General features: G+C 36.6%; 1 protein-coding gene across 1 annotated transcript; it reads left to right on the forward strand.

Annotated features, from left to right (window-relative positions):
* The first annotated feature begins 6886 nt into the window (after positions 1 to 6886).
* Positions 6887 to 10644, forward strand: LOC125139948 (semaphorin-4E-like). Its single transcript, XM_047806500.1, has 5 exons — positions 6887 to 7015; positions 7111 to 7226; positions 8400 to 8569; positions 9040 to 9104; positions 9261 to 10644. Exons 1-5 carry the CDS (start codon positions 7000 to 7002, stop codon positions 9569 to 9571), a joined length of 678 nt encoding a protein of 225 aa, XP_047662456.1. The 5' UTR covers positions 6887 to 6999; the 3' UTR covers positions 9572 to 10644.
* The last annotated feature ends 499 nt before the right edge of the window (positions 10645 to 11143 follow it).

The raw sequence follows: 11143 nt of genomic DNA on the forward strand, positions 1-11143 counted from the left end.
TGTATGAGAACGATGCGCAAAAAATGACATCTTAGCAAGTGACATTATATTTATGAACTTATGAACATTATAAAATCCAACCAAATTTTTTTTTGGCAAAAGTATTATTCTATAAGCAGATAATATCTTTGATTTTAAGCATTTATTATTATTTATTAAACAAACAAACAAAAAAACAGCAAATAGGAAAAAAAGTTTTCTATTCATGTATAAAAACATCAAAAGCAAGGTGATTAATCTTATAATATTTGATTTATAATAGTGAGGACCACACAACCGTTATTTAGGTCCTGATGAATAAAAACATAGTAGAATGGTGTACTGTAATATCAGCAACATAATTTTATAAGATTTTTAGTGTATTTCTTCCATGCAGTTATTCATTCCTTCATCATAATAAACCACTTTCAGAGTGGTGGTGATGGTGGTGAGGTCTCTTGGGTTATGGCAGGATTTTTAGTACTGGATGGGCAGCTTACAGTAGAGTATTTATGAAACTGCTGATCTCCTGTGAGTCACACACATAACAGTCTCTCGATTTTACACAGAACGGTCACACACAAAAAACCCTCACCTGTGTTTTTCTTTTAAAAATACAAGTGCGCTGCATCTCTGAAGCCACCTCCCATTTAACCAAAAAAAGAGAATATATTTCTTTACTTATCTAGAATTAAATTAGTACAGTGCCGGTGAAAAATTACTACTAAAGTCGGGAATTTCAACATTTATTTTAACAATTATTATTATTATTATTATTATTATTATTATTATTATTATTATTATTATTATTATTATTATTATTATTATTATTATTATTTAATTTTAATTAAAGTACTTTACAGTGTACAAGTTTAAAAAATGCAGTCAAAATAAAATTGTGAAATTACAGTGACATAAAGAGACGATATCTGAAATTTAAACAATCTAATATACAGAAATAGAAAGAATGTTTGAAACTAGAATAAAAGTACAATCAGTAAAATAATATAAGCATGTAGAATGTAAAAATGATAGAATATAAGCAAATATATCATAGTTATAAGTTAAATTGAAACAAAAAACAACAAAAAATTATAAATGAAATAATAAATAAATAAATAAATAAATAAATAAATAAATAAATAAATAAATAAATAAATAAATGCATCTATTGTTGTTGTTGTTGTTGTTGAAAATAAATCTTTTTCCTGACCATAGCCTTCTTGTGATGTTGTTGAGGTCCAGGGCAAAGATGGCCTCTTGAGCCCCCAGGATGAGCACACCCTCGTCTTCCATCAGGAGCATGGTGGTGTAATTCCACACTCCCTCCTCTTGAAAGACATGTCCTCTGTTACCTAGCAACAGCAGAATAGGCTTTTAGTGTCCACTGTGTTAGAGTAGTTATAAGGCCTGTGGTGCTCATAATAAAGAAATGTACAAAGAAGTGAAGTAGAAGAAAGACTTAAAACAACTATAACTTTTGACCTCAGTAACTCAATAATGCTTTGTGTTATTTGTATTTGCAATACTGATATTATAAAGGCTGCAATGTTCCAATGCCCGAAATGATTATTTTATATTCAAAGGGAACTTTTATATTACCCTGTGAGCAATTTTAACAGAAATAAGAATTTAAATCAACCCTTATCACAGTAACATTACACAGCAATGCTGTGCAGCCAAGCCACAAGCATATCTCCTCAAGAAAAAAACTACAAAAAAAAAAAAAAAAAAAAAAAGCTCAGAGTAACTGTTTTCCGTGGTGTGCTGTTCAATGACCAAACCTGGCCCGAGGTCAATACTGAAGCCCAAAAAAACAGGACAAGGAAGAACAGCATGTCCTAAAGCTCTTCAAGTCTCTGCTACAGAGCAATGTCAGTCTCAGCCTCTCAAACAGTCACACTGTAACTATTGAAAATATATTTTTTCAGCATGAAGATACAAAATCGTAACATTTTACTTATAATAACAGATTATGTTTAGATTACTTTACTCCAGAAGAGCAGGGTGAAATTAGACATACACATGAGCTGGATTTTTATTTGTAACATTTTACAGTTAAATTCCTTACAATTACCTTGTAGAAATATTGAGAAACATGTCTGGTGATTAAACTGGACTCGCTGATTAAATTGATTATTTTAAGATAATAAAGTCATTAAGAACAGCATAGATCACACTCTACATTATTATAGAGAACAAGCAGTTTCCTGTCTTAACATTACAGTAAAACAAAGAGTAAAAGTTATAGACTTATAAAACACTTTATATCATATACCAGTTGTTCAAAAGAAGAACGGAATATAATATAATAATATCAGAACCTCATTTTAAAGGTCATGGATGGAATTGTCATTTATTTTAGATCTGTATATGATGCATCACTGAGAATAACTGAAGCAAATCCCACATCCTTCCTCCAAACAGCATCGAACGCCGATTATCCAGTGGAGTCGCAAATTTATCACACATCATGTCATTAAATGCCATTTCCATTAGTTTGTTTTTTGTTTGCAAATGTACGAGCCGCAACACATAACAACACAGGGCATGTGCACCTCATGCAGAAAAGTTTCAAAATATTTGAGAACTTTTTAAACATAACAGAATTTATTATAAGTTATTATCATTTATAGCACAGTGCTGTTACAGGACTGAATGTGCCTGGTGTTGTTTATTGTCTATAACAGCAGCTACATGGAAAAGAACTGTTGATGATTTTATTGTACAAACGTGCAAGTTTAAATATGTTATCATGTCTGTAGTAGACGCAGAGTCGATCGGCCATATGCGCTCACTACGCAAGTTGCGTATGGCCCCGCAAATTACACAAGGCCCCGCCTCCCCCTGCCTCATTTTACAGCGCGACAATATGAACAATATGACAATATGAAGCGGAGCATGGGCGAGGCTAGCCCATTCTTAGGGGTGCTTCAGCACAGGACCTGAGTGACTCGTCCATAGTCATAAACGGAGAGAAGTAGCGCCGGTTACAATGTTCTTCCGCAAGACGCATGCACTGCCATGCATGCCATGCAGTTCTGTTTATTAACTGCTAGAGCGTGAAACAAAAACAGCAGCGCGACAAATAAACTGCGTACCTGTGTACGTGTGTCTCTGTTGTTAAAGTTTATCGTTAATTTGATACTCATTTTAACAATCGGGAGTCATGTAAACATGACGTCACGTGCGTCTTTTCTGGTCAGTCGACATAGAAACATGAAGCCCTGGCGTTTGGACCAGAGTGAAAACAAACGCCATATCACTATATACCACAAGTATGTGTGAAAACACTCACTGTGGCTTTTTAAATTAATTGTTATTCATTCCTAGATTTAGATCTGTTATTTTTCACTTGTGGCTGACTATCAAACTAGACAATAAAAGAAAGTTTAATGTTTTTCTTTTCTTGTATTTACTCATTCCTCACACACAGAGGATCAGGCTGAACTCCTAGCATTACTCTCTCTCTCTCTCTCTCTCTCTCTCTCTCTCTCTCTCTCTCTCTCTCTCTCTCTCTCTCTCTCTCTCTCTCTCTCTCTCTCTCTCTCTCTCTGTGTGTGTGTGTGTGTGTGTGTGTGTGTGTGTGTGTGTGTGTGTGTGGCCTGCCAGTGAGCAATGGACATACAACAGTTTTAAAAGAAAAAAGACAGATTCAGGTGACACGCCTCTGTGTGCCTTTTGATCATATCCTTAGCTTCAGCACCCCTAAAAAGGAGCTCAGCACCCCTAAAGCTCTGACCCTAGAATTGCCCCTGAAGCGGAGCTATCCATCTGGCCATGAAAAGTGAAAAAAGAAACAAAATGAGAGTGAAATGTGAAAACAGCAATCAGGTAAACTTGTGTTCTCTTCAAATTTGATGTCAGCAAGAGCAAATAACAGTAAAGTTGATGTGATTCTGTCTCTAGTCTCTATCTGACTAACTAAATTAGCTGCCAGTGCATCTCTTGTCCTGTCTGTCACACAACAATTTATTGTGTGAACATTCGTGTCATATGCGTGTGCAATCGTGCACGAAATGACACGCGTGCTCAAAATTCCAAAATCCAAAGCTTTGATCTATTTCTTTATATTAATATATATTAATATAAAGAAATAGAACATGAATATTAACATTATCTTAACATGATAAAATTGTTATATTTTATTATTTTCTGCTTATGTAAGATAAAGTTAATATTCACTTTAAATTCAATTGCTAATATTCAACTAAAAATTCTAAAAATATTCCGTTCAATAAAGATTTGTTTATTCATTCATTCATTTTCTACCGCTTATCCGAACTTCTCGAGTCACGGGGAGCCTGTGCCTATCTCAGACGTCATCTGGCATCAAGGCAGGATACACCCTGTACGGAGTGCCAATCCATCGCAGGGCACACACACACTCTCATTCACTCACACACTAAAAAAAAAAATTGTATAATTGTAATGGGACGATCGGGTGTGGAGATCTTATACAGAGAAAATTATGGTGCTGGTGGATTGCGGGGGGATGATTTATTTGAAGCAGCAGATTAGGGTGACGTTTGAGCTGTTCAGCGCGTCTCTATTTGTAGGTCATCTAAATGATACCAGATGACAATAAATATTGAATGTGTCAATAAATGCTTAAAAGTATGCCACGATGCACTATTTTATAGTCTGTATTATTCTGTTTTATACTATAGTGTTATTTATGTCTGTACTTTTGAGTCACAACCAGCTGGAACCAAATTCCTTGTGTGTGTCAACACACTTGGCCAATAAACCTGATTCTGATCAAATCAAATATTTAATCAATATAATTACATTTCTTAACTTGAATACAAGCTTCATTATTATTATTATTATTATTATTATTATTATTATTATTATTATTATTATTATTATTATTATTATTATTAGGGGTCAAGGGGATCCCGAAGGGGATTAGACACCTATTGTTATCGTTAGTGTTCTTATTATTATTCTTCATCTTCTGCCATTGAAGTCAATGGCAGCCAATAGAACCGTACGTAGGAAAGTTATACACACACAGTGACACACACACACGCACACACACGCACACACACGCACACACACGCACACACACACACACACACACACACACACACACACACTAGGGTTGCCACTCGTCATGTGAAATACGGAATCGTCCCGCATTTACAGGCAAAATGACGCATCAAATCAATACGGGACGCGATAGGTCCACATTATACAACATCCCATGCAAATCACCCCCACCCGCATTCTGTGGAGACGCGTCCTATTCTTCCCCTGATTGGGTAATACTCGTCGCCATCGTTGGTTTGATTGGTTTGTTTTAGGGTTACGGGCCGTGAATCACGGCCAATCAGAGTCAGAGGAGGGCGGGACGCCGCCTCGCCGGTTCTTTTGACAGTCAGAGTGACAGAAAATCCATATGGCATCTGATACACTGATATACATCCACTGATGTTATTATGTTCATGATGTTCATGGAAGATCTTTTGCAAGTTATAATTACTAAGTTATGGATCTGTTCATTTAATAATAAGTTAATAAAATGTGGTTCACATCTCACAAGTTCCTCCAAAATCTTAGTTTTTTCACAAGTTCCTCCAAAAGCTTTTTTTTTTTTTTTTTATAATAAATATACGCCAACAAAGTGTGACTGAGAACACTCAGTCACACTTTGTTTGGCGTATATTTATTATTGTCATAGCTGTGTATTCAATATGACCACTTAAGTTGTGATAGTGAGAGACTGAGTGCATCTGTTCACACTGATTTCAATAGCAGATATCTTATTATAATGTCCATTGGTATCAATCTTAATATTTTTATGAATACATGTTTTAAGTTATGATATACCACCACTGGCACGCCATCGGGACTGTGGTCATCGTGGCCCCGAGGGGTGTGGCCCCCGCTGCGGCAGGCGTCCCTTATTTTTCTGTATTGAACGTGGCAACCCTAACACACACACACGCGCGCACTTACTCACACACACACACACACACACACACACACACACACACACACACACACACACACACACACACACAGACAGACATACATTTCGCAACGTTTCGTGACAACGCCACCTAGTGGCCTCGAGATGTTCACGTTAAGTCCAGTATTTTACGAATACAATGCCATATCGCTACGAATCTTGGTATGGTTCATCAGCGACATGTTCTGAGCGCATCTGATCGGCTTGACCCCGGAATCGCTGCTTGCAGCTATAAAATATGTAAATATATAAATATATATAAAAATATGTTTTTTTATTTCTGTTTTTTTTCTTCTTCCTATTTGCATATGTGTAAGGCTGTGACATCCAGTTAAAAACAAAAAGTATAGAAATGAATCACAATTGTAGCATATTAAAACATTAATTAGACATAGTTTTTTAACCACAGACTTATGACACTTGTTTCGTAGCTGTTATTTTTCTGACAGGGAAATGCCGAAGTACTCAGCAGTGTGCGTACAGGATACAGGACATCAGGGATGTGTTCTCTAAAGGCCAATTCAAAACTCTAAACAGAGGTTCTTCATTTGAAAAATGGGTGATATACGACGGGCCTCTGCCTGACCCTCATCCCGGAGCTGTTAGTTCCACATTTACCAACATATTCTACAACAATCCTTTTTATTTGTTAGCTACAGTGGTGGAAAAATGACTAAGTCAGAATATAATAAGACAGAATTATTATCATTTACTGAGTAATAATGTACATAGTGACATGCATGGGGTATAACGTTTTAATTTGTATATTTTGTCTCCAAAACCACCATCTATGCAGTAGTTACTTATTCTCTCTCTCTCTCTCTCTCTCTCTCTCTCTCTCTCTCTCTCTCTCTCTCTCTCTCTCTCTCTCTCTCTCTCTCTCTGCGTGCGTGTATGTAGTGTAGTAACAGTAAAACAAGGGAGTCTTTGGACCTCCCTGTTAAAAAGGTTCTGAGCAGCCCCTACTGGTGAAGAAAGGAGCTGCGTTTACTCGTATAGTGGTGGCCAGCACTACTGCCCTGAATGGGAGCAGCCATCAGGTCATGTTTATTGGCACAGGTACATAAATATTTAGTGTACAGTTTACATAATTTATACAGACTTATCCATGCATGTGTTATAGTGTTCAATCAACTGTACAATCTTTGTAACAGCAAGTGGTTCAGTGCTGAAAGCAGTCAACTATGACGGAAAGATGGTGATAATAGAGGAGGTGCAGCTTTTTAAGCAGTCTGAGCCAGTAAAGATATTGCGGCTCTTCGTCACCCTGGTAAGCCTCAGAGCACATTTACATTAATTTTTTTTCCTCCCTGAAGCTACACCAAAAGATTATAAGTTATTTTATTTTATTTATTTGTTTTTGGGTGCTGTTTCAGAATTGAACCCTGGTCAAACGGGGAATGGTGGACTGAGCTTTGCTTCAGGGCCGGATGTTGTTTAAAGTGGTTTAGTTCATTATGGCAGATAGATATATAGATATAGATATTATATGTATTGTCAGTATGCCTTCTGCTTGTATTGTACAAAGACAGAGGCCCAGGGATAGGGTTAGGGTTATTTGTACATAAGTGAGCAACTAGGACTCACCTTGCCTCTGTCATTAACTAGTTGCATTAGTTGTGACTTTTCTCTAACATTTCCTAACTATTTCTATTCTATATCTGTCGGGATATTTTCTTCTAGTGATAGATAAGTTAGTTTAGCAGTTATCTCTAAGCTAATTTGGTCAAACCTTTTGCAGATAACTGCTACTGTTGTTCGAGATTTATGTTTCCCAAGAAATTTAGAAATATGGCGCCTGAATTTATTTTGCCCAGTATGATAGCAAGTTATTAGCTAGGCTGCTTATGCCTGTGCTAGGAAAAATGTGTAACTGCTTTTCTTTTTGTATTATATAGTATGCAGTATATGGAGCTGATGGGTTAGTTATTGACTTTTTGTCACAAGAAAAAAAAAAACTAAAGCAAATTGTGACAGTCTCAATACTTACCATTAGCATTAGTGAAAATCTTTCAGAGACTGCCGTGTCTAAGAATCAAGGAAATGTTTTGTTTTTTTATTGGAACTTTGTGTGTGACATTACACTATTTAATTGATTTATAAAAGGGAAGAAATCGTTATCTATTTAGTTCGGGAGAACGATAAAAATACATTTTCATTCAGTGAATTGTTTTTAGTCTTCTGATACTTTTCAAAATATTTTAGAAATAAAATTTTCCTACTGCTTTTAGCTTTCATTTTAGGTAACATGCAAATCTAACATTTTCCCCCCTCATCATTCACACTAGTAGAACTAAAATAAAGTAATACTTATGACTTTCCTATCATGGCTATCCCAGTACTCATCTGATTCATTCCATAATTTCTGCTTGTGATTCAGTTTTAGTTTGATTCTGTTATAGCTTGACAATCTTTTTAATAACTGCTGCACATATTGTTTCAGGGTCAGCTGTATGCAGGCTCAGAGGAAGCAACGGTGCAGATGCCACTTAGTACATGTGACCATTACGCTTCCTGTATGGACTGTGTGCTGGCCAGAGACCCTTACTGCAGCTGGGACCTCAGCGCTGAACGCTGCATTGCTATAAAAAACATTCATCCAGATAAACACAGGTACTCAGCATATACTTCTCAGCTGCTGTAATATAGTGCTGTAAGGAAAATCATGATGTGGTGTGCTGTTGTAGGAAAACGGGCAAAAAGGAACAATGTGTGTGATGTGACCTAAAGTTTACCTTTTAGCAATTATTATTTACTTTTAATTTTTATTAAAATACAACACAATAAATCTATTCATCAAGTACTTTTGAGTATCTTTTTACTCTTTATTGACCTAGATTATCTGGAGTTAATAGTAACGTATTAAAATGAACACATTACCTTCCAGATAGATCTACTGTAAGTCTTCGCTATAAAAAATTCACATTATCATCTTCTGACCAATTAGAATCAAGAATCAAACATATCTGTGGTCTAAAATATTGAATTGACTGCTCTAGAGACTGTACTATAGACTGTGCACATGCGGGAATGTTAGATATATTGAATTTTCAGTCATGACCGTTTATTTTTTTCTCCTGCAGTGAGGTGGTTCAGTGTCTGAGAGATGGAAATGCTGCATGTTGTCCTGCAGTCGGTATGCAAACAGGTGGCATTTTATGTCCACTGGTTCAGACTGTACAGTATTTACTGATAAAAGTGTCTTGTATGGGTCAATATACATGCAGCAGAAATGGTTTATTCCATTGTGACTTGTCACTGAAAGCCAATAAGACTCTCGAGGATTGTTGTTTTTGTGTTACAGAAAGTACTACGGTCATTAAAACCTTCTATCCTGGTAACGAGGTCAGGTTGCTTTGCCAGCCAGGACCAAACCTGGCCCGAGTGCAGTGGAGCATAAACAATCACACAATTCAAAACTCCAACAAGTACCACAATCTTCACAACAACCTGTTGATCCTCAATGCCTCGGACAGCGACAACGGTATCCTGGCTTTCCTCAGTATCCTGGCCATTATACCAACACTGATGTTTTTAGTTCTTGTGGTATGGAACTTCTACAAAGGGCATTTTGCTGACCAGAGAAGTTCGAAAAAAGCTGAGGAAAATCCCTAGAGTGTCTGTCTGTCAGGAGCCACTGCAAATTGTTCAAGAAAGTTCAACAGAAATAACAATCAACAGAATAGCTAAATCCCCCGATATGACAAACCAGCATAATGGAGACAAATTGCTCCAGTGAAGTTTATTGTTTATTTTGCAGACACCTCAATGATGAATGCAACATAATCCAGTTTCAAAGCTCAAACCACACAATCTGAACTAATTGGAGAATTAAAAACACTTTGTTATTTTTAGACTTCAGTATTGCTTAAAGCCCTAAAGCACTGAAACGGGTTTAAGCACAGTATATTAAAAACAAAGGCCAAAATAGATGTGAAGATGTATTTTGAATTTTGAGAATTTTGTGAGACATTTTTTACTGTAAAATCTTCTGTGTACAGAACCATTATTTTCAGTCTGTGTGACTTGTAAGGAAAATCAAATACGTTTAAGTTGTTAAAAAAAGATTTGTATTGTTACAAAATAATAGGAAGACAACCATTCAAATCTAATCATTTGAGAAGAGTCAACAATATCCAGAATTTGCTTTACTATCATTTTAATTATCATCCACATATCTGTCAACTTACTTTTGTTCCCATGAGACCTGGTGTAAAAGATTATTCACGTAGAAGTTTAAACTTAAAGACAAGATAACTGTTTGTATAGATGTCTTGAGCATCAGCTTCTCATCTCCTGTAGCGATAGCGCTTGATACAAAACCACAGTTGAAGATGCCATTAGCAAACTGGCAGCAGAAGTCGTGTCGATGCAATCACTCCCATTCATGGTTGACCATCTTAAACACGACGTCCTCGTAGGGCGGCCTGGCGTGAAAACGAAAGGATGCCAATGTCCTTGTTATCCGGGCTCGGCTCAAGGAAGTACTGAGGCATGGAACGTTTGTTGATCAGGTCCGGGTAGAAGATGTTAAACTAGAAGACGGAAGACTAGGAAGATGTTAACCTAGAAGACTAGGAGAGACGGGTAGAGGAAAGAGCGCAGCACAAAAGGTCAGCACCGCTGACTCGGAGTCGCTGTATACCACTGAGCTTTGTCCACACTCCTGGCAGGAAACAAAAAAATAATAATTTGGGTTGTAGCCGCCTGTCTACATCTATCTATGATAGAAAAGAGGTGTTATTTGTGTAGTAGCAGCATTTAGCTCAGGAGTTATCGACTCAGGAATCTCGATTACGGTGATACCTCGAGATACGAGTGCTTTGACATATGCATTTTTTGAGATACGTGCTGTGATTCGACCAAATTTGAGCCGATTCATTATAATGAATGGTTCAAGCAATTGGTCTGCCCGTCAGTGTCTGAATCGGTGTATAACAAATCATTACTTTTTAGAAGAACATAAACATCTGAACTGAGAAAGTAAGTGTGCTTACCCCATTCAGCAAGAGTGTTTAGTAAAATTTAGCCTTAATAAACCACAGTATGTATAGGCCTATGACAATGTGTAGTAAATTACCTATAAAATCTTTTCGTTTAAAGTTAGACTGGAGTGGGATGAAACGAGATCAAAGCACAAAGCAAGATGTTGCTAGCTAGCTGCTAATTTTATTACATTTTATATGG

This window comes from Tachysurus fulvidraco, chromosome 22 (genome assembly GCF_022655615.1).
Source record: "Tachysurus fulvidraco isolate hzauxx_2018 chromosome 22, HZAU_PFXX_2.0, whole genome shotgun sequence".
NCBI lineage: Eukaryota > Metazoa > Chordata > Actinopteri > Siluriformes > Bagridae > Tachysurus > Tachysurus fulvidraco.

Bases quoted from the DNA above. Each gene is read 5' to 3' on its own strand.
- LOC125139948 (XM_047806500.1), top strand. The intron at 7,227-8,399 runs GTAAGCCTCAGA...ATATTGTTTCAG, and splicing joins TGCGGCTCTTCGTCACCCTG to GGTCAGCTGTATGCAGGCTC. The intron at 9,105-9,260 runs GTGGCATTTTAT...TTTGTGTTACAG, and splicing joins TGCAGTCGGTATGCAAACAG to AAAGTACTACGGTCATTAAA.